Raw genomic sequence first — 27,948 nt, forward strand, 5'->3', positions numbered from 1 at the left:
GCGTAATCTGCCTATCTTTAAACCAGGAAGATTCTTCTTGAGGGAATGTAAGTCCTCTTATGGAGGAGAGAGTACAGCTGAGGGAGAAAGGAGAGAACAAGTGAAGTTACCTTTCCAAAGGTGAACTGTTCCAAATGTTCAAAAAAAGAGCATGATATTCACATCAGATCAAGCAAAGGTAAGAAGAGTGGCACACCAAAAGGCAATTTCCTGGCAAGATGTTAACATGGGAACATAAAAGTGATGTGTCTGGAAGCAGAACTGCTGAGCTACAGACAACCTGGGTGTGAGTCAGAGAACATTAGGACAGGCCCTGTCCACCAGGAAGGGAGACTTGATTGCATGTGACTTGTGTCAACTCCAGAGACGTCAAGAGCTACAACATAAAAAAAAAAGCCAACAGAGAAGTTTCTAAATGAGCCGTTCAGCCTTGAAGGCAGGCAAGCTGGCAGCAACTCAATTTCTGAGGAAAACAGTCAACAATCCAGGTGTGTTCTCTGAAGTTAGAGCATACAGTCCTACATTTTCTTATTGACATGAAGGCAGCAGGGGTGGATACATGCACATGCTCACATATGTAATCTATAGAGGATTCATTGTACAATTATGACTGTGCTTTAGGACTGTCATTTTCTCTATGAGTACTGACTGGAGGTAAGATTAGTGGTTCCCAGACTTGTTTCCCCACAATCACTTGAAAATTCCTGAGAATACTGGCGGACCACTTCCTCGCACCTATCACTTCCAGTCTGTCTTGGAGCAGATGTTGCCGCCACAATCCACAGCTGCCACTTGTGTTCTTCATAGACATACAACTTTGCAGTCCACAGTTTGGGAACTCCTGGATTAGACAGATGGGTAAATGTGCACTACAATACTGATAAATTTCCATGAGGGCATGTGTGTGTGTGTGTGTATATCACAAACGGATGTGGAAATGTGGTCTGAGATCGAATGTTTTGCTCCACTGAAACAGGAATTCATTTGCCATTGTTCACAGAAACATTTGGCCGCATGAAGAAATGTGAGGCGTTTAATATATGGATTAATTTTTTATTTAAAATTTAAATGTGTTACAGGACAGTATTTTTTAAAAAAGGAAAACAACTGTGACAATAGTGACAAGCATTCTGTTGCTATAACAACTTGTAAAAGTTTTATCAAAAGTCTTTACAAAGTTGAGATGACAGTAAAATTCTTGATAAATACATAGCACCAAACATGTTGAAGAAGCTATTTCAAATTAAAGTTTTGAAGCTTACACTACATGCTGCTCATAAAATAAAAGTTTGTCAAAGGTTTTAATATAGTGAAACAATTACCTTTAACTTTCTTAACTGGAGCCATTTAAAATCAATAGACTCAAATGCAACAATGTCATCACTTGGATGAAAATATTTGTTCTCTTTTTCCTTTGTAATCTTCTTTTGTTTTAGGTGCAAGGTGAAAAACATTTGTTAATGCATAAGAACTGTAAGCCCATTTGAGGAACATAATTAAAAAAGTGAAAATGTCTTTCTGCTTTGTGATGAAGATTGAAAGCCTTTTAGTGAGGCAGCCTGGGATGACCCAAAAGCAAAAGGAAAACTGAAGTCGTCTTTCACATTTTGAAAAGCTTGAGCGGAAGAGCACGACGGAAAAGAAAATGCAAATGAATCATCATTCTCCATTTTCCCAAATAAATTTCCTTGAAGGGAATAATATTTTGAATTAACTTTTGACTTTATATGGAATACAATCAATAATTCTGGAGATTAATTACAATTTCATTATTTTAAAAAATTGCCAAAGAATAGTATTATTTCAGTTAGATATGACATGGATTCTGAGATTGTCCTACTGCTCATAAAGGACAAGAATTTCTGACCGACAGTGTTCAAAGAAATTATGTAAAATATTCAGACCACTCCTAAAGGTGGAACTGCTAAAGCGTGATGAATCTCAAAAGCAGGGGAAAAGTGTAGAGTGAAATCTAAGCTATTATAATCATCATCATCATCATCATCATCTAAGCCCATAGAGGGAAGGTGTTGGGTGGCTATCAGCACACATGTTATCATCAATATATGCAGTAAGAGAAGCTATTGACAAAACAATTTATTTCATGATAAAAACTTACCAATATCTTTGTGTGATGAAATAGGATTTAAATTTCCAGAATAGCTTTCACCTAACTGAAACATAATATATAATAATAATAATAATAATAATAATAATAATAATAATAATAATATATTATTTGTACCCCGCCCATCTGGCTGGGTTTCCCCAGCCACTCTGGGCGGCTTCCATAGAAACCAAAAAAACACTAAAATATCATACATTAAAAACTTCCCTGAACAGGGCTGCCTTAAGATGTCTTCTGAATGTCAGGTAGTTGTTTATCTCTTTGACATCTGATGGGAGGCCGTTCCACAGGGTGGGCGCCACTACCGAAAAGGCCCTCTGCCTGGTTCCCTGTAGCTTTGCTTCTCGTAATGAGGGAACCGCCAGAAGGCCCTCGGCGCTAGACCTCAGTGTCCGGGCAGAACGATGGGGGTGGAGACGCTCCTTCAGGTATACTGGGCCGAGGCCGTTTAGGGCTTTAAAGGTCAACACCAACACTTTGAATTGTGCTCGGAAACGTACTGGGAGCCAATGTAGGTCTTTCAAGACCGGTGTAATGTGGTCTCGGCGGCTGCCCCCAGTCACCAGTCTAGCTGCCGCATTCTGGATTAGCTGTAGTTTCCGAGTCACCTTCAAAGGTAGCCCCACGTAGAGCGCATTGCAGTAGTCCAAGCGAGAGATAACTAGAGCATGCACCACTCTAGTGAGACAGTCCGAGGGCAGGTAGGGTCTCAGCCTGCGTACCAGGTGGAGTTGGTAGACAGCTGCCCTGGATACAGAATTGACCTGCGCCTCCATGGACAGCTGTGAGTCCAAAATGACTCCCAGGCTACGTACCTGGTCCTTCAGGGGCACAATTACCCCATTTAGGACCAGGGAGTCCTCCACACCAGCCCGCCCCCTGTCCCCCAAGAACAGTACTTCTGTCTTGTCAGGATTCAACTTCAACTTCATAAGTGAATTAATTGCAAAACCCAGCAATAAATTAGTAAGCATCCTTTTACAAGTTCACCAGCTATTAAGGGAAATGCTGCACAGCACAAGTTAAAGCAAAATTTCTATTCTCAAACTCTGTATGTTTTATGACAGTCTTGGTAAGAGAGTTACTTCTAAGGTTATGTCACAAATCTCAGACACAATCCAGGTGGCTGGACATGCAAAAAGGTAGGGGTTATTCAATTACAGAAGACTCCTCATGAACTAGTTCCGATTATTGCTTCTAAAGCTATACCAGTCCCTAAAGAAAACATTCCACTTTGCATTTCTGAACACTATCCTTACTACAGTTCACAGTTGTAGAGACCATGTTTCCCCTAATCACCTTTTATCCAGTCCTCAACCAATAAGGTCTGTGGTTGATTGGGGATTGAAATTCAAATCTCCTCAATTCTAGTCTGACACTGACTGCACCATACTTTAGTAATGAATAAGCTGATCACTTCACACAGCTCTACATGTTGGCAATTCAATATTACCTGCCCTGGTGAAATTTCCGCTCCAAGTACAGAAGAATCAAAGAAATTAAATCCAGGGGACTTGGCAGTAAAACTAGAAAGGAAAGGAAAAGCGGGCGACTTTGACATTGATCCTTCACTTTTTGATGGAGTTCTGTTGTAAAGAAAGGAGAAATTTAGTAAGAGTGGTGGAGAGGGAATCGGTGTTAAGATGGGAAACATCCCAAAACTAGGTTTGGTAGAGTCTTTTACCACAAGTGCTCTGGGAAATGACAAGCTCGTTATAATATTTGAACTAAGAATTCTTACAGTTCCAATGGAGTTTCCATCCTACTAGAAGCAGGTGTCTTTGGAAGTATGTTAGACTCTGGAGTTCTTGGAAAGCTTACAGCATCATCTTCTCTTTCTGCAAAATCACAGTCAGTTGTTGCCTGCCCATCCTGTTAAAGAGAAATTTTACATACAAGACCATGTTTATATGGCATTCACAGCTGTTTAAACACCAAGACACACTTATTGAGGCTTTTCAAAAAGAGAACAATCTTTATATTCATCAGGCATAAGACTTCCGTGCTTGGAACAACTGTAGTGAAGGTGGGTAAGAAACATTCTTAAATGAATGTATGCATACATCCATCCATATACGTATAATGGAAGTGAAAAGTGAAAAATTCAATCACCTGTATATAGACATCACATATAGACATTTGATGAGTTATTTAACAATATGATGTTTGATTACAGTTTTCTCTAAGCTTATCAGTTGAAAGACGACTACAAAATCAGAATCACTTTAAAGTATCTGCTAAAATAAAGAATATAAACAAGGAGGGAGGATTGTCTGATCTCGGCTGCAGAGATGTTCTATAAAATTAGAACCTTAATACAGAACACAGAGCTCCTGTATCTGAGCCACAGGGACCACTAACATGTGTGTGAACTTTATAAAGTTGCCCTATACTAAAATACCATCTAACTCAATTTTGTATACAAACTGAGTGGCAGCTGTTCTCCAATGTTTCAATCAGGATCTTTCTTATTCCTACAAGCTCTGAATCAGGGTGGGGGTGGGCTTCCACTTGAAAGTCCCTACAGTGGGTTACATGTCACTTAAAACATATAACACAATATTTAAAACCACTGTAAAATACAATGAAACAGTAGGTGTGAGTTGAATCAAATTAAAAGAAATAGCACTTTAGCCCACTCCACTAAAAGCATGGGCAAAAGTGACCTGTTGAGGAAAGCTATATAATATTGGTACAAGATTAACTTCGGAGGGGGTAGCATTCTGAAATTTAGAGGCTACCACTGAAAAGGCCCTCTCACATGCCATCATCTGTCAAATCTCATTTGGCAACAGTACCGTTGAAAAGAGTCTCCCTGGCCAAGGTTATCTTTGATCATTCTAGAGCATGTGCTCCATCACCAAATATAGCCCCTCCTTATGAAATTACTTTATTTTTTATCGCAACTGCTTTCAACAGGAGAGCTCACATGTAAAACATAAATTTCAAATGACGCTGGATTATACAGCATGATAAAACTGCAAAAACCTGTGCTAACCAGGCATGAATTTGAGGGAAATAAATAGAAAAAACAAAAACAAAGTTAAACTGACTTGAAACACATGTGCAGAAACGTTTGACCTGCTTCCTTCTTCTCGTTCCACATCTTCAGTCTTTTTTCCTTCTAGAGAAGATTGTTCGCATTAAAAATAATTCAGCTCATCACATGTGAAAATAATATTCAAAAGTAGTACTCTTCATACTATAAATTTACTAATGTAAGAGTTGGCTTATTTGTATTTTTTAGGAGCAGAGAGCATAATGGTATGTTCCACAAATCACTTAATCCATCATGGTGTCCCTTACATCAGCCTATACCCTCAACCGAAAGGCAGTGCTGTGCAATAAAGCAGATAATCCATCTCTTGATCTACTGTACCGGGGGCTGACCTGTGCACCTGTTAGTAATGGGGTAATCCTGGGCACTACAAACTAAAGCAAAGAGGTACAATAACTATACTGAAGAGATGCTCAAATGACCACAGAAACTTGAAGAATCTGGCCTGCAAGTAGCATATTTAGAAGGGGGGGGGGGAGCTGGTTTAGATATCTTCTGTAGGTGCATCCATATTAATTGCAAAACCTTTAACATCATATATAAACAAATCATTCACAGGTCTATTTTTTTATCTACTTTGCACAATACTGTAATTGGTGGTGGCTGATTTTCCCACTTAAGCAGTGATTACAGACTCTAATTGGCTGATACCACATGTGTGTGATTGCAGCAGTGGAACATTACCACAAATTCAACTATCAGTCAACGTAATATATATTTTAAATAAAAAAATATTTATTTATTTTTAGGCACAGCAGTCCAATCAATCATGAGTCTTCATGCTTTTAAAACCACGAATTCTATCTTATGCAGTTTGTAATTCATGCAATAAGTGGATAATCAGTATGAAGTTTTCCTTCACAGCTATATCATTAGCAAACTCTGGTAGGTCAGGAGACTGAGAGTGTTTCCACAGCACAGGAACTCTAAGCCCAGTTAAGGAACAATTTCTAAAAAGCAAAAAAATGGAAGGATTGAAAGCCTTGGAAGGATCCAACTGGAAAAGGAAAACTGATGTCATCTTTCTCATCTTGAAAAGCTTGAGCGGAAGAGCATGATGGAAAAGAAAATGCAAATGAATAATCATTCTCCCTTTTCCTAAATAAATTTCCTTGAAGGGAATAATATTTTGAATTGATTTTATAAGGAATACAATAAAAAATACTGGAGATTAATTACAATTTCATTATTTTAAAAATGGCCTGAATACTAAAAATAAAAAATAGTATTAGACATAACATGGATTCTTAAATCCCACTGCTCTTAAAGGACAGGATTTCATGATTGACAGTGTTCAAAGAAACCTTACATTTCAAATATTCAGACCATTGCTTCAGAAAAGTGAATGAAATTGCTGTGAGAGTTGGTTGGAACAATTAAAGTTTAACAAATCACAAGAGCAAGTGGAATGGATAGACAGAAACCACTAAGCCCAAGAGCTCTATGATACCGTGTGAAGCCAGACTGAATCCATTTTAAACATTTTGTTAAAGGAATGAAGCTACTGGGTGCCTATCAGCAATATGTCAATTAATGGAAGCTATTGGCAAAACATTTCATGGTAAAAGCTTACCTTTGTGTAATGAAACAGGATTTAAATTGCCAGCAGAATCTCTTTCACCTAACTGAAACATAATATTCATTATATAAGTGAATTAATTAGAAAATCAATAAATTAGTAAATTCAGGATTTGAAAAGCACCATGTTTTAATTATCCAAGTTCTTAAAATGCTGCAAGGTAATAATAATAGTAACCATACTACTACAGGGGATCCGCTGATGTAGTGAAACTGTAATTCCAAAAATGAACCCCAGCAGTAAGAACTTGCCATTTCTGCCAGCCTTGTTATTAAACTCCATGCATGTTACTTCTAGGGGTTATCCCTTCTACATTAATTCCACCAAGGGCTCCAGAAGTCAAAGTAAAGACATGGCTACGTTTTCTTTAAGAAGTTCAGAGCAATCCTACGCATCACTGTATTCAATCAGCTTTACTCCCAGGTGAGTTGATGGAGGATTACACACTGAATGTAATATTTTTATTATTTTATGCACGTTAAAAAGCAAATCAAATGCAAACATTAGATTTTACTAGTTTTTCAACCTGAGGACTGAGATTGCCATACCAATCCTAAATGCAATAATTTACTTCCAAGTAAAACTAAATGCATATGACCATGTTTATCATGAACTGGGACTCATCATTCCAGAAAAACACCAAAGAATAAATGCAACACCATGAATTAATTGTAGTTATGGTCAATGAAAGAGAAACTGCATATTAGGAATAGGGAATCAGTTTTGGCTTATGCTTGCTACCTGGCATCTCTAGGTATGGCTCAAACTAGATGAGGCATGCAGTTGTGTGGCCCCTGAATCTCTTTACCTTATGGAGAGAACTTTGAATGTGTGAGCAGATGGAAGGGAAAGTGTTATCTGTTCATCCGCCCTGCACTCTGACTGGAGTCACCAAGGCTGCTTTTCAAACAAGTAACAAAAGAAAAACTCAACTCCATCAAGGAAGAGAGGCAGGTAAGTAGATGCATGTCTAATTTGAACCTGACTGATGTCAGAGGTAGACTTCATAGAAAATTCTGCGGAGAAGGTCACAGGCAACTTTGTAATCCTTTTACAGGTCGACAGGCTATTAATTCTGTATGTGGCCTGTTTAAGCAAATCTTCTCTTCTCAATCTTTGGTAAAAGAATGTGACTTCCAAGGACAGATCACTAATTTCAGACAAATCCCAGGGGACTGGACATCCAAAAAAGTTTGGGTTATCCTTTTGCAGCTGACTCCCAATGAACTAGTTTTTTTTATTATTGCTTAAGAATCTATACCAATCCCTAAAGAAAAAATTTGAACTTTGCATTTCAGAATTGTATCCTTACATGAAAATGCCTGTTAGGTTCACTATACCTGCAGATTACACTAATTATTCATGCTGTGTTTCTAATATTTATTTTATTACATTTATATCTCCGCTCTCCAAAAAAACTCATAGTTGTGGAAGCCATGGTTTCTCCCCCAAGCTTTTATCCATTACTCACCCAATGAGGTTTGCAGTTGATTGGGAATTTAAATCTGCACCTTTTCAGTTCTAATCTGACACTAACTACATCATGAATACATTTCTCAAGCTCACACAGCTCTGCATTTTGAAAATTCAATGTTACCTGGCCTGGTGAAGTTTCCGCTCCAAGTACAGAAGACTCAAAGAAATTAAATCCAAGGGACTTTGCAGTAAAGCTAGAAAGGAAAGGAAAAGCAGGCGACTTTGACATTGATCCTTCACCTTTTGATGGAGTTCTGTTGTAAAGAAATAAGAGGAGAAATTTACTGGCAATTAAGGGCAGGAATTGGTGTTAAGCTGGAAAGCAGCCAAAATCTGGGCTTTGTAGGGTGTTCACTCCAAAAGTGTTGGAGAATGACAAAGCTAATATCTGAACTAAGAATCCTTACAGTTCTAATGGAGTTTCCACCCTACTAGAAGCAGGTGTCTTTGGAAGTATGTGAGGCTCTGGAGTTCTTGGATAGCTTTCAGCATCGTCTTCTCTTTCTGCAAAACGACAGTCAGTTGTTGCCTGCCCATCCTGTTAAAGAGAAATTTTACATACAAGACCATGTTTATATGGCATTCATAGCTGTTTAAACACCAAGACACACTTATTGGGGCTTTTCAAAAAGAGAACAATCTTTATATTCATCAGGTATAAGACTGCTGTGCTTAAAACAACATTAGTAAAGGTGGCTAAGAAACGTTCTGAAATGCATGCGTGCATCCATCCATATATAATGGAAGTGAAAAAATGAAAAAATCCTTCAATCACCTGTATATAGACATCACACACAAATCTGAGTAGTTATTTAAACAATTTCTGTACTGCCTTTAAATGCCTGCTGAATTAAAAAAGCCTGAGCCCACAATACGGAACACATAGCTCCTGATGGATACAAACCATGCATTTGAGCAATGGGGGACCACTAACATGTGTGTGAACTTTATGAAGTTGCACTGTGCTAAAAGGGTATTGGTCTAACTCAATTTTGTATGCACACTGAATGGCAGCAGCTCCCTGGGGATTCAAGCAGGATCTTATCCCTACCAAGGACTGAATCTAGGGCCTTCGGTATTTTTTTATTTATTAAACTTCTGACCCTTCTTTCACTTGAAGATCCCTAAAAACAGTATCACTAAAAACAGTAGTTCACTCCACTAAAAACATGGGCAAAGAGGGGCATCTTGACCTGTTGAGAAAAGCTATACCTTGTTGGTGCAAGATGCACCTCGTTGGGGGCAGCATTCCACAGCTTAGAGGCTACCACTGAAAAGGCCCTCACATGCCATCATCTGTCAAATCTCATTGGGCAATAGCACCATTGAGCAGAGCCTCCATGGCTGAACTTATCATTGATCATTTTAGAGCATGTGCTCTATCACCAAGTATAGCCCCTCCTTGTGAAAACAGGACTCATTCTTTTTACTGCATCTGCTTTCAGACAGGAGAGCTTACAAATGACATTGCATTATAGAGCATGTTAGAACTGAAAAACCGTTATCTGGGCATTTATTTAAGAAAAATAAATAGATAAAACCAAAATAAAGGTAAATGGACTTGAAATGCTTGTGCAGAATCCTCTGGCCTGTTTCCTTCTTCTCGTTCCATATACTCAACCTTTTTTCCTCCTATAAAAAAATGCTTGCATTAAAAAAAATATCAGGTCATCACATGTGAAAATAATATTCAAAAGTAGCACTGTTGGTACCATTGATCTACTAACATAAGAGTTGGTTTATTTGTGTTTTTTAGCAGCAGAGTATGATGGTGTCTTCTACAAATCACTTAACTCATCCCTTACATGTCCCTTACATTAGCCTCATTCTAAAGGCAATGTGTAGCATGAGAGTGAAGTTCAATTCCACAGACTGCAAGATGGTCCTCTTGATTTGTTGCCCTGGGGTGTGTGTGATCCATGCACCTGTGAGGAATGTGGTATTCTGGGCACCACAAACAAAAGCAAAAGGGTTCAGGAACAATACTGAGGCTCAAATGGCCAAAGAGACTTGAAGAATGTATGTGTCCTATAAGCGGCACATTGAGAAACAAGGCTGCATAGGTATCCTGTGTAAGTCCATATTGACTAGAAAACCTTTAATACACTATATGGGCAAGTCATTCATAGTTCTATTCTTTATCTACTTTGTAAAATGCTGCAATTGCTGATGACTAGCATTCCTGATTAAGCAGTGATGATGACTGACACTAATTAGTTGATCCCATATGCTGTGTGTGATGGTGCAATGAAACACCACCACAAATATAACCATCAGCCAACATAGTGGTTGTTGCAACACAATTTAATTTTAGGCATAATAGTCCATAAGTTCACAATTCTTCATTATTTTAAAATCAAGAACTCTAATTTATGCAATTTGTAATTTACACAGTAAGTCAATAAGCAGGATGAAGTTTTCTTCTTCTCTTTAGCTATATGATTATGTATAAAGTATTTTAAACAGTATTTTGTATTCTAACGTTACAGTTGCATTTTATACCTATTTCTGCAGCCTCAGCCTCAAACCACTGCCTGTTGTTTGTTTGTTTCTGATAAGATAGCAACCTAAGACAATAAACAGGATAACAAGTTTGTTTCAAAAGCATTATCTTCATGCAAGATTCTGAATCCATGCTTTCACTAATGAAAATATGATTTGTTTTAAAAGTTACCTTAGTGGTGTTTGGTTTTGCAAGCTTGTTACAGATGAAAGCTGGGCATTTTTTGCTATGTTAGTTCCTATGGTGTCATTACATTTCTAAAACAGAGGACATATTTCAAATGAAGGGAAGTACAAAATGATAAATTCAGACATGTTGACTTTTCCTTAGGCTGTACAAATACAGCTCTTTTGACCTCTATTTACAGGTCATGATTCTGAAACATTATTTTTCCTGCCATCAGATCTGCTCCAGTTTGTCCTTTGGTTTCTCTAAAAAAAACAAAACTAAAAGAAAGTTGCTATAGTGAATAAATTAATTTGTATTGCTGTATGTTTGCTTAATAGGCTCATTTTTGTTATGTGTTAAATAAAGAACATACTGTATAACTGAAGTGAGTATAGCATTTACTTTTTACTTAGGCTTTCAAAAACAAACTCTGATATATACCTATTATATGAATTATATTAGGAGGCCTCATTATAGTGTGAGTTGATGTACTCTTAAAAGGGAAAGACAATGCATATTTATAGCAAGGAAGGTCAAAAGAAAAGGATGTAGAACATTGTTCTGGCATGCTGAAGAACCACATAGTGGTACAGCAATAAAACTGCCAGCACATTTACAAAGCTAAGCAGGGTCTGGTATGATTCAGATTGGATGGGGGAACCACGTGTTGTGATTCCTACATTACAGGGCGTTTGAGTAGATGACCCTCATGGTCTCTTCCAGCTCTACAGCTCTATGATTTTATGAAAACAAAGGCACAATGAAGTCAAACTTAAGCACTTACAAGTTCCATTGATTTTTCTGGAAGAATTAAGAGGCTACCTATATTTCTCTCACTGAAGTCAATGGAACTTCAAATTGCTTATTGGCATCACATAAGTCTATATCAAAGGATGAAAAACAAACATTTATTTATTTAATTTAATGTACAACTTAATTGTAACAAAGCCTCTAAGTGGTTTACAAGAATCAGGGTTTGAGGGTTTGTAGAGCTCTTTCCCTTTCTATCAAACCTATACCTTGTTAGCTGGGAAGAATGGGATGGACCAGTGTAGTAGTGGTGTAGACTGGGTGGGTGAAGTGTGTTTCTTGCTGTATATCTGCATGGAGTCTCTGACTCAGGGCCAGACCCATATGCATAGTCCTGTCTGGATAGATAGGTGAGATTGCCCTGCAATTCTTGGGAGGGGAAGAACAGGCAGAACAAATTTTCTGGTTGTGTAACACCTCCCACTGAATCAGTGACCTTGCATTTTATTGTTTTGCATTAAAAAATACCTAAGAGAAAGTGATGGCTGTATAGATGTAGCTTGTGCCCCTCTCTAGAGAAGAAGGATTGTGTCTGATAACTCCATGCTTCTAGGATCAACTATGGAAGGGCCATAGCTCAGCAATTGAGTACATGCTTTGTATGTAAAAGGTCCCAAGTTCAATCACTGGCATCTCCAGGCAGGGCTGGGAGAGAACCTGAAGCTCACCTCATGTTGGAAGCGAGAACATATTTTGTGGCTACTGCGCTGGTTACCATTTAGCTTCCAAGTCTAAATCAAAGTGCTGTTTCTCACTTTTTAGGTTTTTCACAAACTAAGACCCAAATCTATCTCAGAAATCACCCTTCCTCATATAAGCCTGTTACATAGCCTGTATAGGCTAAAGGCACGAGGCCACGATTCTGCTAAAGCTGAGCAGATCTGGGTTCAATATGACTACCTGGGAATCACATGCACTCTGCCTTGGATTCCAGGAAAGAAGAAAGGTGAGAAATATACGAAAGTAAAATAAAAAGAATCTGTATCAGTGGAGTCCTCCTCCATATAGCTGCATCACATGAAATGGAGACATCGGAGGTGAAGATAAGGGTCTTTTGCTGGAACTGAATGGCCTCCTTTAAGGGCTTAGGACACTGTTTTATTCTGTCAGACCACTGGTTCATCTAGCTCAATATTATCCACACTAACTGGTAGTAACTCTCCAGAGTTTCCGAGGGGAGTCTTTTCCAGTCCCACATTGAGATATCAACTATTGAACCTGGTACCTTTTACAACTGAGACATGGCCCTGAGTTGTGTTTAGCTTCGGTGAAGTTATAAACCCTATCTTTTCCAGAAGCTTTCGGTGGCTGAATTATAATGAGGTTCTGTGCAGGGGGCTGCCTATATTGTTGCTGAAGGGTTGAACTCCCCCTGCTTTTCACTTTAAAACAATGTTGCTCTGTTGTTTGCTTGGATTGTTTTTGTATGTTTTGTTTTTATTTTAGTATTTATCCAGCTGTATCTTTATGGCTTTAGTTTTTGTGGTGGCACATAAATGAAGCAATACAAAAATAATAAAAATAAAACATTTAGACATCTAGATTTGTTTTTTCTGTTGCTGGTTTTATATATACCGTACGTAGAATGTTACAATGTGAAAATTGACTGCTTCTTTTAAATCAAATAATCTTTTAAACAACAGATACAAAAAATTGCTCCTGTCTTGCCCCTGGTCTCACCTGCTTTCCATTTGCATACCTGTCTTTCATTTTCTACATGACTGAAGTATATACTGGTCACTGCTGAATGTCCTATAGAATCATTTCTCTCTTCCATACCTATATTATTTAATGGCAGTTTGATATAATTAGCCATACATAATTTAGCTTTATTATTAAACAAATGAAAACAAAATTGACAGTAAATGCTTATAAACAGCATGAAGGTAATCAGAAAGCTACCAGCTTCAAGATAACGAACTTCAGGACACATATACCAGTTTCTTAAAACATATATGGATGACTGCTGAGAAGAACTGGCGCAAAGTATTATGTGGAAAAGTCTCTGAATCTGTCACCTTTGGTGTAGGCAATTCAGAGTACAGAAAACACACTGAGGTATTTGCCTATACAACAATTGTGATCATTCTATATTATTATTATTAACTGCAAACCACAGGGTGGTTTACAATATAAAAATATAGCTGCTAAACCAGGTGAGGATAACTGATGAGCCTCAGACTTCTCCTGCATGCGAAGACAGGCTGTGGTGGATTGAGCGACTGAGACCAATAGTGGCTCCAATTGTCAAGAAGGCAGTTTCTGCACGTGCTGTAGAGGGAACTGAGGGGCAGATGGGGTTCATCAACCTGGAAAGGTAGTCCATCTAGGAGAAGAAAAACTCTGGTTCTAAGCATCCACTGCCTTGCAGGATATCTTTGGAAGAAGAAAAGCCTAAGGAGTAAACCCTACACGAATCTGGAGTCCTTAACACAATTGGATGGCACCTTGTATGCCTCCTTCTGGCAACTCCTGCAGCCAAGCTGATGCCAAATGCATTGTATTGCTCTGTTTTTCTTTGGACCACATCAGTAAGACCGAGAGGGGGAGGATCTTGTCACCTGGGCAACCCAAGACTGCCATACACACACTGCCCAGGCTTATGCCCTGGGGAGGTCATGTCGATGCTAACACAGCAGTTTGTCTCCAGCAGCACTCCATCGTTTCTCGAGACAGACATATGCCAACAAGAAGTAACAAACAAAAAGAATACACACCCACCCACCCAATAATAATCATATGTATGCTTTTAGAAACATTAGTGCCCATAAAATGATTGTGTCTACTGCACAGAGTGTGGAGTCCCCCTCAGATGTGGCAGGGACTGCTTACTATGGGATAATTAACATCTATTTTACTCCTCACATAAAAATGAAATCTCAAAATATTTTCTTTACAGACATAAATCATACCTCTCTGCGTTTGCTGAAACAATGGCTTCAGAGTTGAGAAACTTTGGACTAATTTCTGACAAATGCTAGGAAGCTGTAATGATTCATACATCTGACGTTTCTCTTTTAACACATGTTGACTCTCTTTGAACAAGCTGAAAGAAGAAAAAAGCTACAATGAAAGCAAACAGTAAACAAGGTGAGTGGATTTTCAAAAAAAGAGAGAGATGGAAAGGCCACGGGTGGCTTAATGAGGTAAAGGACAAAACATTGAAAAGATGTACCTTCTCTGCCTAAGCTAGAATCCATTATAATATATTTGCTGGGTAATACCTGCCAGTGGGCATGACACAAACATGACAAATTATAGAACAGAGAGAACGTAACATGGAGCCTTATAGGGACAAAACATTTAATACATCCCTCTACCTTCCTTTTTAAAAAAATTTCCCATCCTAAAATGCAGTATACAGAGGATCTAGCATTAATTGTAATAAAACAAAGACATGTGACATTAAATGCAGAAACATAGCACAGTATGTATATTATAGGGTTGACATATGTCCAGAATTTCCCAGACATAACCAGAATTTGGCCATTGGAAACAGTGCCTGGGCAGAAATCGCCAAAATGTTCGGGAAAATCCACACATATGGCAACCAATGTCAGAAGTGTAGATTTTGGCAAAATTCCTTAAAAATAGCTCAGCATCTTTGCAAAATAACAACTACTATGACAACAACAAAAAACAAAAACCTCAACAACTTTTGTATCTGTATTTTCGCTTTTTGAAATATGGCAACCCTAGTTCAATGGGAGATTTGCCAAAAGTTTAAGTGAAGTCAGAATTGCTCCCTTAGACTTCAGTAAAGTATCTTAAGATAGAGATAAAGCTTTTAAAATAAATATTTCTTCCTTGATAAAAAGGTATAAAGGCAATGCTATTCTCAACTACAACTGCAATAGCAGTTCAGAACTAGCCCCTCTTATTCATGTGCTGATCAGAAGGTCTGCACTGACATTAGAGTAATGCAGGAGCCACTTTCTAATGTTATAGAGCACTGACAATAACTATTCCCTCTCCTCTGGGAACTCTAGTGTTATTTTTTTTGGGAGGGGGACTCACATACAAGATAATGTAAGGAATCAATACTATATAATCTGCACAATCTTCAAACACTACAGCTCCTATTATTCTTCAGGGAAAGCCCAGGCAGTTAAAGGGGTATAAACATGATATATGTTTGTTGTGTAGATATGTCTGAATGTTTATATAGATAGGATTATAGCATTACAGTTTACGGGGCTTGTTTATGTGTGATAAAATCAATTTTAAAATATTGCCTTTCATCAGATGCCTTCCTTGCTTCAAGATCTTTTGCATTTTCCTTTTCTATCACTTCAGGATTGTGTTGGTCTTCTTTAATCTTTTCAATTTGCTAAAAGAAAAATTATATAAACAAATGATATAATTGTATCCATGGACAGTATTCAACTAACTTCTTGTACTAGTTCAAGGATTAGCACTAGTTTAAGGGGATTCCCCCCCCCCCCCGCATATATCTCACCTGCTCTCATGGATTGGAGGAACCCCCAGAATAGATTTAGGAAGTACAGAGATGAGGAGACGGGGACAGAATATTCTACCACAAAGGGAAAAATCCTTGCACTAACAGAATATTTACTGTAGCACTATGTTTAATACAATGCCCCTCTTTTATTATGCACTACAGGGTACCCCATAGGCTTCACTGAAAAATCTGGTGGTTCCTTAAAAGTTGTAAAGTTGCTTGTAGCTTGGAAAGGCAGTCTTATTTTTCCATGACTTGTCTACACTAACCCAAGAAACCCAATGGCACCTTTCCACCTTAAAAAGCCCTCAGAATGACTTAGACCAATAGTAAAATAAAAAAGGAATCAATTACAGTAGCTTAGATTCAGAACTTGATCTACTCACAGGAGAACACTTGCCCTGACGAAAGAAAGGGAAGCAATTTTCACTGATTCCCACTTTCCACTGCACATAGCCCCCTATGAATCTGTTATTGAGAGTTGTGGGAACCTCTGAAGCAGTATAGAAGCTGGGGAGGCTACAGGGAACTAGTAAAAATCACCTTCATCTGTCAGATTGCAATCACTTCTGTAAATGAAAGGAGCCCTTTTCTTCATGGGAGGACATGACAGGATCCAATCCATTACATTTCTTTAAACTTATTAAAATCAGAATCTAAACTACAAAAAAATTATTAAGTTTTAAGACAACAGAAAACCTATTGGAAAAGGTCATCTCTCTATCACCACCACGGAAGCCTTCAGATGGGCTCTATGCTGTTTTGGCTGATATTTTCAGATGTTTTTCTTCATTTGCACTCTTATCTTTGTTTCTGCTGTCTCATTGCCTGTAGCTGCCTAGTAATCCACAAAGATGTTTCAACTCTGTCAAGAGGCAAAGGGTTCTAGGGGCTATTGTGTCCACTATTTGAGTCTGTGTACACACCATACATTTAAAGCACATTTCTTGCTCCCACCCTATAAAAGGAATCCTGGGAAGTGTAGTCTACCCCTCACAGAGCTACAATTCCCAGCACCCTTAACAAACTAACATTGTCAGGATTCTGTGGGTGGGTGCATTAAATATATGTTGCATATGTAGCCTAAGTGAGTTCCAAAGTCCACCACTACAGCTTATGGATAGTAGAATCAGCAGAATACGCCTGCAATGGACAGCAGTATTCAGCCAGCTGAATACTTCCCCAGTCTGGCAACTAACCTGATGCATTAGTCTCTGGAAGTCTTAAGTGGTCCTCCACCCTTGTGGAGGCTTGAGGAACATATAAAACCAATCTTAGATCTCTATGGGGTATGTTCAGAAAAGCAAGTGCTATAAAGAACGCTGTTGAAAGGGATTGAAAGGCTCTGAATCCAGTTCTTCAAAAGACATAGGGGCTTGAGGCCCAAGTCATACATTTATTAATAATGCTATGTACAACATACTTTGCCTGACACATGCAATCTTTTTACAGGTGTTACTGTATGGCATGACATTAGACTATGCAGAACCTTTCAGACTTTTTAGTGGGAACTGATATACAGATTTTAAAAAGCTGACCAAGCCTGACCAGTTCTCCTTGTTCAATAATAATGCATGTATCAGGCCACATTGTAAACAGGATGCAGGATTTTAGGTGTCTGAAGGGGAGGTATGCTAGGTGGCTTTTAATTTCAACTCTGGCAAGAGGGAAAGGGTTCTTTTGAATTGCTATAGGTATGTGTGTGACTGAGATGAGGGTGTTTATGCTGCTTGTGACTGTGTGAATATGACACGGCAATGTGGCCTTTCTTTTACATTGACTGAAGAGAGAGAAAGAGAAAGAAACCAGAACACTGAGCAGTGAAATGGTTCAAATCTCTGCTCAGCCATGAACTCTGTGGGTAGCCTTAGGCAAGCCACTATTTCTGAGCTACTGCCCCAAATCTGCAATAGGGGACAATAATGGTGACCTACATACTCAAAAGATAAAGGAAAGAATTGTAGCTGGAGCTATTAGTGTCTTCAAGAAAATGTAGTGTAAAATTTTCCTGGCAACAACAAAGAAATTTCATTGACATTTATATATTATCTCTCAGTTCCTTTATTTAACTTCTAATCAGTCAAACACTATGTAGCTGGGTGTTCAGTCTCTCCCCCCCACCCCCATAAGTCTGCTGTTACCTGTCAGATTCTAAAATCCTGTCAGGCGCTTAACATAGGATGAAGATATTTCTTTTAAATTTGGGGGAGTTGGGAGGCAGTGGGGCTCTGTTGAGAGGTGGACTGGTGGAGAGCATCAGGAACATGGAACTGCATCAGGGTGGGGGTCAGGATTTGCTAGACCTGAGTGAAATGCGAAACCTTGGGTGATTATGTTATCTGATGTGTGGGTTGGGTATCATCCACAGTGCTTCAGAGGAAATGAGGAAATCCCATTTTGTCATCTTAAAATAGTAAGAACACAATAATTATCAACTACAGAATAGAGCTTGAAATAATGTAATATATCTTTATCAACTGTGAGTGATATAGTAGTGTTTTAGCAGATGGTAACATAGCATGGAATTTAAAAGGCATTTTACCTGTCTGAAATAATTAATTTTCCTTTGTAGTTCTTCTGCTGTTTTTTCTAGTTCAAGTGATTGCTGCCTGAGAACCACTGAATGCGTAAGAATTTCTTTTGTGTTGTGCCTCAAAGAAGCACTTTCTTATGTTAAGGAATCAATAAAACATACACAACAAACAGTCAAAGTAAAATGCTAAATGGAAACACATTTTAGTGTGCTCACTTGGATTTAAGCCTTTGAAATAAATGAACTTATTCACACTTACGCTGTTTAACTTGGGTAACTTTTAATCTCAACCCAGATTCAGCCACATTTGTGCTGAACATGTTGTCTGAATCATTTGCTATTAACCCAGACAGAAATGTGCTGGAATCCACATTTGGATGATAAACAGTGGCATGCCATGCAATATTTAGGGCTTAATGTTCAGATAAACCACTTATCACAGCCTTTGTTCAGGCCTGATGGAGGGGACAGTTGTCATATCACAACTGTGCTGGTTGTGTGAAATGAGTTTTAGTATTTCAACTGAACTGAACTGAAGGATTGAGCTTTCAGTGTGTTCCTGTGGCTAAAGAACTGGATATGAACAACATGTAAATCCTTAGATTTATTACATTGCTTTGGGCAAGCTGAGCCTCTGCTCTTATTCCGAAAATCTGAAACAATGTTAAGAACGCTATTGCAAGAATTAAGACCATTCTGAATAAAAACTAGCACAAAAGGCCTTTGTGTATTCAATCTATAAACATCATACTTATCCCATTTTTATCCCACCCTATCCTGAAGATTCATGGTGAATTATATATGACAAAAATGTACCAGTAATAAATGCACAGAACTTTTAGCATTTATTGTAAATAATTAAGAACAAATCTTTACTTGTGGATAGCAAATAGAGCAGTAAATAGGGCAGTTCTAAACCAAAGTTAAACTAATATTTCTTCCTTGCTCATGACTTGTTGATTACAGTAGCTACATGGCCTGAACTATAGGATTTGTTCTTACCCCTCTAAGTCAATTACAGTTCAATAGATTTCTTTAGGAGCTGGAAGACAATGTAGATTCCTGTGTATTTCAACATCTTTCAGCAATCATAAAAGTCAGTAACAAAGACAAGAAAAACCACAGCGCAACTCTTAAACAGACAATTTTTAAGCTGAGTATATGGATACATCTGTAATGCCCACTGCGAAAGTGACTGGAATGGACCAGGTTCTGGAGGAAAGAAAGTTGTTAATGAATTAATCTCATTTTTGTGCATTTTGGGTAAAAACTGGTCACAAAGGTTTTTAAAAACAGCTTTTCATTCCAGATTGTGCTATATCATGTTCTCACCATGTTAATCTGCACAATGGATCCTGTTTTGGATCCATTGCTGTTGCTTGAGGCTCAGGTGGCCTCGGTGGCACAAATCTGGTCAAGGATAGCCTAACGTCTGTCGTCTATGCTCTTGTAACCTCTAGGTTAGATTACTGAAACGTGTTTACACATGAGGCTGCCTCTGAATGGTTCAGAAACTGGCTGGTGCAGAATTCAGTGGCCAGATTGTTTACTGCGGCAAGATGGTTTGAGTATATCATTCCAATCCTTGACCGACTGCACTGGCTGCCAATTAGTTTCCAGGTTCAATTCAAAGTGATAGTTTTAACAATAAAGTTTTACAGCTCAGAACTGCAATACCTCAAGGACTGCCTCTCCCCATATGAACCGACCCAGACCCTGTGATCATCATCAGAGGCCCTTCTTCGTGTGCCTCCTCCGTGAGAGGTCCAGAGGGTGGCAACACAAGAACAGGCATCTCCTGCGGTGGCTCCCCATTTATGGAACACTCTCCTCAGGGAGGCTCATCTGGCATCTTTGTTACATATCTTTAGGTGCCAGGCTAAAACATTCCTGTTCTCCTAGGTCTTTGGCTAGTTAAACTATATACGCCTTTTAAATTGGGGGTACTGATTTTGTTTATTATGGTATGTATTTGTTGTTATATTGTGAACTGCCCTGTGATCTTCAGATGAAGGGCAGTATAGAAATTAAATAAATAATAAACAATGACAATAATATCAGGTGGATTGAAGGGCAAACTGTTGATCTGGGCATACCCTTAAAGAAAAATAATCCCAACCCACCGCAATCTGTTGAATTAACTTTTAGATCCCTTCCAAACTCTGTTTTATTTCTGTGGATGAATTCAAAGCATTTTGGCTTGCCTTACAGAATGTTTCCCCCTATCCTCCTGTCATGTGCCATTCTAGTAGTTCTCCCCGCAAAACACCCAGACCCCATTTTGTGGGGGTGCAGAAGAAAGAAAGGGTAAGAACCTCATTGCACAAGCAGAAGGCCTTGCACCGGGCTTCCACTGATGGAATTCATTAGGTGAATTCCACCATGTGTATTTTATTTCAGTTGGGATAACTGGCATTATAGAAACTAAGTTTTTACCTCGAAGCTCTATCACTTCAGCTTCTTTCTTTTTAAGTAGCTCAGACTGCTTCAGAACTCGGTTTTGGATTTCTTCAAATTCATTTTTTTCCTGGTGATATTCCTGAGCAATGGCAGTTGCTAAATATTTTTCTTGATGCTGTTTAAAAGTCTCTTGATACTGAGTTGTGTAATCCTGGTACATTTTCCTTTTAAAACAAGGAAATACAATCACCCGCCTTAGACACCACTTAACTATCTTTTCAAAGCAAGGCCAGTACTTGAGACAATTGCTCAGTTCAACACAGGGGAAATTTGAAAAAAAATATGTGTTGCCTTAACTGAACTATAACCTAGTTGGGAATATGAGAAACCACCTGTATTTTTCTATTACTTTTCAGTGATAGGATGCAGTCAGCAATTGCCATTGAAGTGGTGGTGTACCCCAAAATATAATTCTCCATTAAAGAGTAGATCCTTATCTTCCTGAGTGTTCACATTTTTATAGGTAAGAAATTCATTGCTTATAATCAGCAATATTTTATGGAAGTCTTAATATACAGCTGTCAAACATTTTTACATACTTGTCTTTTTCTGTTGATTCCTGGTAATTCTGAAGTTCCTTCTGCAAATACTCTTCATGCTGACTAAGAATCATGTATGTTGGTTTCCAGCTAAGGCAACAAATTTAAAACTACAGTAAGCATCTAATTATTAAAAGCATAGTTTAATTATATTCATAAGTAACAAGACCATCATAAAAATGGGTACCGTATTTTTCGGCCCATAGGACGCACCGGCCCATAGGACGCACCTAGGTTTTTTGGGGGGGGATAAAGGGGGAAAATTCCTTTATTCCCCCCCCCCCCAAACCAGGTCGGGGAATCCAAACCAGGTCGGGGAACAGCGGGATGGCGGCGCTCCGCCTCCCCGCTGTCCCCCGATCTTGTGGGGCTGGCACTGGGGAGAAGCGCACTTCTCCCTAGCGCCAGCCTCCAAACCAGGTCAGGGAACAGCGGGGTGGTGGCGCTGCGCCTCCCCGCTGTACCCCGAGCTTCCGGGAAGCAGGCTGCTATCCGCAGCCTTCGGGATGTCTTCCCGAAGCGCCGGGCGCTCTGCTTTCAGCGCGCCCCGCACTCCGGGAAGCAGGCTGCTATCCGCAGCCTAGGGAACCCTGCGGGAACTCCCACGGGCTCCCCAGGCTTGCTGATAGCTTCCTGAAGCCTGGAGAGCGAGAGGGGTCGGTGCGCACCGACCCCTCTCGCTCTCCAAGCTTCAGCGAAAACCTGCATTCGCTCCATAGGATGCACACAGATTTCCCCTTCATTTTTGGAGGGGAAAAAGTGCGTCCTATAGGGCAAAAAATACGGTAATTCCCACCAGCACCTTTCTATTTACACTCTCCCTTCTTGCTACCAGAAGATAATGTGATGATGTACTCTGAGAAAAAGGAACCTGAGATATACTTTTGGCTCACAGTCACCTTTGTGAGCCTAAGCTAAAACTTCTGTGCTTTTCTCATTGATTTCAATTGCATGTAGCTTGTATCCAGTGTAAAGTTCAGTACTGACATGTGCACCAACTTTTCATATCACAAAATACTCACACTCAAAAATACTCATTAATACAATAAAACTAACTGGAACCCAGTTGCTGCTCTCAGAACTCCTTGCCAAGGGAGACCCATTTATCCCTGTCTCTGATGACTTTCCACTGGTTGGCAAATGCATTTTTATTAATACAGTACAGTCCTTTGACCCACATGTTGATTTGCAAGTAAACTGTGGTTGGCTCGAAATGGTTATTTGTCTGTTTTTTATGTTTTTCAGTTTGTATTTTATTGCTGTTTTATTGTATTTTGATATTTTTATTATACAGTGATACCTTGGTTTACGAACTTAATCTGTTCTGGAAGTCCATTCTTAAACCAAAGTGTGTTTTTCCATAGCAGCAGGGGACTCAATTTACAAATGGAACACACTTAACAAGAAGTGAAACATGTTCTGCTTCCAAGGCAAAGTTCACAAACCAAAACACCTACTTCTGAGTTTGCAGCATTCTTAATCCAAGTTGTTCATAAACTAAGCTGTTCTTAAACCAAGATGCAATACCACTGCATTTGTATTATTGCTGCTAGCTGACTGGATCGCCATTTGGCAGAAACACAGGATATAAGTATAACAAAGAAAGAATGACATAGCAGTAGTTAAGAAACTGATGAGAACCATGCAGTGCTGGATTACCAAATAGACTGAGTAGGCACTGGCCTATGGGCCCCACACCTTTTAGGGGCCCCATGACAACAGATCAAAATAATATTGATTTGATCTTGAAAGAAAATTACAACCAAGCTTTCTTAGTTCAATGTTATCCCACTAAAGCACACACACACACAAGCCCCCCCCCCCAAGTTTGAGACTGCCTAGGGGCCTCCGAAAGGGTTTAATACAGTCCCCAGTTCAAATCTAAGGCTGCATACACACTATACCTTTAAACCATAATCAAAGCACATTTTTCCTCTCACAGAATTCTGAGGAATGCCTTTTGTTAAGGGTTGCTAGGAATTGTAACTGTGAGAGGTAAACTATAATGTCCAGAATTCTTTGAGAGAAATAATGTTATTTAACTGTGCTTTAAAGGTATAATGTGAACACATATAACAAATTTTCCAGGTGTCTCCACCCATTCAGACACTCTACCACCCATACGCAGTATGTAAATAATAATACTGGCTGACCTGACTGACAGAGTTGCTGTAAGATTATAGAGATAATGTACTGAAAGCACTTTAAAACCTCAGAAAGTGCTATGTATCTTCTCGGTCTATAACAAAATAACTTCACACCCCTTCTTAACTAGCTAAATCCATAATTGCTTGATTACAAAGAGGTATATTATAGCCAATTGCGGTTTCAGAAATAAAGTTTTTACCATATACTTACGCATTACAATTCTCTCTACAGCTATTGTTTCGTTTGCGTAGGCTAGCAATTGCCTCCTTGTTCTTGTTAATTTCTTCTTGTAGCTGACAGATCTCAATCTTTTTCCCTGCAGTATTTGCAGAATATACTGAAAGAAAATGTTTATTTCATGTTTGATGGAATTTAAGATCGGAATAGGTCACTGGGATACAAACTATACAACTGGAACCATCCAATATGTTCCAAGGTTAGAGCTATAGAGCAGAATTTACCTAACAGTCTCATCAGCAGAAGCTGTGCACAAAGATTTGCTTACACAACAAGACCTGCCCTCCTCTGCGCCCCACACACTCTCCCAAAATTAGTTTGGAGTTGGGGGAGAGGGTATAATTCCAACCAGCAAGGTGAAATGCTTGCACAGATAGAATGTTTGAAAGAGCATGATGCTAAATTCCACCCAGAATGTTGATCCAGCACCTTCTTATGCAGGCATAGGCAACCTTGGCCCTCCAAATGTTTTGGTACTACAATTCCCATTATCCCTAGCTAACAGGACCAGTGGTCAGGGATGATGGGAATTGTAGTCCCAAAACATCTGGAGGGCTGAGGTTGCCTATGCCTGTTCTTATGGATCAGGGACGCGGACTTATAAAAAGTATTGGGGGGCCCGGGAAAGCTCATGAATAATAAATAAGCTCATGAATATGCAAATAAAGTGGCGCCGCCTCCTCGTGAGCGAATAGGGGAGAGTGTGCTGCGCCTATTAATCAGCTCCGAAGGAAATTGGGTGGAGCTTTTGCTCGGGAGGGAGGGCAGGAAGCATGCAGCCCGACCCTGTGCATTTTGGGCTGGGGGAGGGGCGGCGATGGCACTCTGCTGGAGGGGCGCCGGAGATTATTGGGAGGGCAGAGCCCCCCCAAACGCATTTTTGAGGGGGCTCGGGCCCCCTCAAGCCCCATGGAGTCGGCGCCTATGTTATGGATACTGGAGGTCTACTATGCATCTGGAGCTCCCCTGCTTTCTAGGGCTGCTACATTTGTTTCAATAAGGTAGCAGGTCCTTGTGCATGGTGGTTTTTGTTTGTGTGTTTTTTGTTAGACACGCCTTTGGATAGACACCACAAGTTGTGAATCATAACCAATTTTCAGACCAAGAGTACAACTTCTTGACAATGAGGACAAGTTTCCATTACAATCCACCAAGGATAAGAGGAATGTTTCTATCAAGGAAAGGCAAAGGGCATGCAGAAGTATCTATGAGAGCTTAAACTGCAACAAATGCAAGATTCTGACAAAATTTATGTATTAAAGTCTACTCACTCTGTATCTGTTGCCTCAAATGTTCCTTGGAGTAAGATGCTTGCTGCAGCTGAAACACTGTAGCAGAAACATATAGATGAATGATATCATTGCCTTCAGATATTACGGTAAGTGTGAGAACTAATTTGCATTTTAAAACAGTAACTTAGTCACTTGAATACTAGATTTTATTTCAGTGCTACGTGTATTCAAGCTGTTTGCCTATGGCTTGCCTATATTAAACTATACCCCATCCGCTGCTTCTCCTCCTTCCGCATCCCAAAACTGATTTTCCTTCATTTCAGATGCATTTGCCTTATAAACATCCATCCAAACCTGTACAAAATGGAAAACTGCTGATGGGGAAAGGGAGTTGCAAGGAGAGGGAAGAATTAAACCATTCCCGCCATTCTTTGCTATTAATTCTCCTCCCTCAAATTTGCTTAGAAGTGACTTTTAGGACCTTATAACATGTAGTTTGGCATTGAGTGTAATTCTGTCTTAACCCAGTAACACAGGGACTCAGCTACATTAGTAAAGAAAAGGTGTTTTAAGTGCATTATAACACTGTGAGGCAAACAATATATGCAGATAATAAAAAACTATAGATAACTTAAGGACTCTCCGTTGCTTGTTTCCAAAGTTGAACCACACGGCAACATACCAAGCTGTAGCAGTAGTTTGTTCAGGTTGTTTAACATGACATCAGCCATTTTGTAAACCTACATGAAGAGGGAAAAGAAAAGGAAGAACATAATAAAAGCACACACTCACAATGACATACTTAATAGCCCCAGTGATACAAAATGAAAATTGGAGACAAATGAAAAGAAAACCCACCCTTTGCTGTAAAGGCCTGGGTATAGGGTAGTACAGTATATAAATTCTATTATTATTATTACTACAGGCTATGCTAGCACAGGAGATGCTTTGTAAGGCAGGGGTGAAATTTTCATGAAAAAGGAGGGAATATGAAGCTAACATTAACCCTCTTGTAAAATTATCCCACTTTGTCTGAGGCAGTTGTTTCCACTGACCTGTTCGTAATGATAGCTGGAGTCTTTAACCAGCTTTTTACCATTAACAAATTTTAATGTATCTGAATAAGCATCACAAACTTTCCAGTGTTCAAAGTGTTCAAAGTTACACTGCACGTTCACCAATCTTTTGCCCTGATTAATGTCTTCACAGGTAACGATAAACACGATCCTTAAATGATTAGTCAGAAGGAGGAGTGCTTAGCACAACAGCGTCATTTTTGTCTAAATTCAAAATTAAGTCAGGTGTAAAGTTTCCAGACCACATAACATGACGGTTCTGGGTGAAATCTGCATTTCTACAAAACCCTGTTTCTTTCTTTCTTTCTTTGTTTATTAAATTTCTATATAGCCCCCTCAGCCGAAGGCCACAGGGCAGTTCATTCACTTTAAAAATACTTTCAAACCACAGCCTTCACCTCCAACGTGATTTAAGGACAGTCTGACAACAGTAATAAAAATAGATTTTAAAACCCTATTGATGACAAAAAAAAAACCACCACAAACATGGTTTCAGAAGAACAGATAAAAATAATCTGCTGTCCTTCGTCAAAAAACAAAACAAACTCCCCCACTTCGTTTGGGGGGGGTCCTGTTTATTCAATGGGGGCAATAAGACTCACAGGGAGGCTGAGAGTCAACCTCTTAAAACGCTGTTCAGCAGAAAGCAAAATGGCGCCGTCCTGGGGGGGAAAGCGCGGGAAAAGCTGAGGAGGCGGAGGAAAGACGCGCGTTTCTGAGGCGCTTCTCGCGGTGCTTTAGCCGCCCTTTGGCTGCGGTGATCCGCCTCAGGCGCTCGGCAGCCTGTTTCCCGCCTTTATTTTAAGTCCTAACGGCAGCGGGGCGGGCGGGGGAGGGGAGCTGCGCCGCCTGAGGAGATTCGTTTGGCGGGAAGCCCTGAGGGGGTTGGCTGAGCCCGCTGCGTCCAAAAGAAGGCTTTGCTCCCTAGTCAGTTCCTCTGGGCGCAGTGGGACTTTACTTCCGAGTAGACATGGTTTAGGGTTGCGCGCCCTTCCTGCGGGGATTTATAACATTCTACGGCAGTTAAAATGTGGGGGGGTTTGGGGGGAGGTGTAATTGATTTGCTTTTTGTTTTGCTATATATAATGTATATAATAAAGTTCTCATTTTGCATTATTCTGTTGTGAAGCGCCCTAGGCTCTTTGGATTAAGGGGTGGTATACAAATTTAACGATAAATATATAAGAATAACGACGACAGTATTCTTCTCCAAGCTTAATAGGGTTGACATATTTCAAAAAGTGAAAATCCAGACACAAAAGTGAGTCTTCCAGGAAATTCTGAACATATGGCAACCCCATGACCTTTGGGTGAAGGGCTGTATACAAATTTAATAAATTATTAGAATTATAATCTACTAAAAATTAGCAACAAGAGTATTCTTCTCCAAGCACATTTGGATGGAGGGCAGTATACAAATTTAATTAAAAAATTATTATTATTATTATTATTATTATTATTATCTATATTAACAACCATAATCTTCTCCAAGCACCTTTGGGCAGTTCCCCTGTCATGTCTGCTTGATTGATTGCTTGA

The 27,948-nt window shown here is 39.4% G+C and overlaps 1 protein-coding gene across 7 annotated transcripts; it reads right to left on the minus strand.

Moving 5' to 3' along the window:
- Positions 1 to 1,039: 1,039 nt before the first annotated feature.
- On the minus strand, positions 1,040 to 27,930 carry LOC310713611 (protein SIX6OS1). 7 transcript variants are annotated; one of them, XM_083518057.1, is made up of 22 exons: positions 27,905 to 27,930; positions 26,016 to 26,073; positions 25,373 to 25,429; positions 24,075 to 24,201; positions 21,717 to 21,806; positions 21,154 to 21,341; positions 19,887 to 19,929; positions 18,727 to 18,847; positions 15,958 to 16,052; positions 14,635 to 14,768; positions 13,422 to 13,501; positions 10,916 to 11,001; positions 10,744 to 10,808; positions 9,803 to 9,873; positions 8,649 to 8,779; positions 8,363 to 8,495; positions 6,760 to 6,811; positions 5,182 to 5,252; positions 3,870 to 4,000; positions 3,582 to 3,714; positions 2,120 to 2,174; positions 1,040 to 1,687 (listed from the first exon to the last, which is right to left on the minus strand). In XM_083518057.1, exons 2-22 carry the CDS (start codon positions 26,062 to 26,064, stop codon positions 1,497 to 1,499), a joined length of 2,103 nt encoding a protein of 700 aa, XP_083374183.1. In that variant the 5' UTR covers positions 26,065 to 26,073; positions 27,905 to 27,930; the 3' UTR covers positions 1,040 to 1,496. The 7 variants fall into 7 exon arrangements, with proteins under 7 accessions (XP_083374183.1, XP_083374184.1, XP_083374182.1 ...); XM_083518058.1 differs by lacking the exon at positions 27,905 to 27,930 and adding an exon at positions 26,925 to 27,241 and having other exon boundaries at positions 8,363 to 8,435; XM_083518056.1 differs by lacking the exon at positions 27,905 to 27,930 and adding an exon at positions 27,012 to 27,237.
- Positions 27,931 to 27,948: the final 18 nt, after the last annotated feature.

The sequence above is a fragment of the Podarcis liolepis genome (genome assembly GCF_965112155.1).
Source record: "Podarcis liolepis genome assembly, chromosome: 1".
NCBI classification, from domain to species: domain Eukaryota; kingdom Metazoa; phylum Chordata; class Lepidosauria; order Squamata; family Lacertidae; genus Podarcis; species Podarcis liolepis.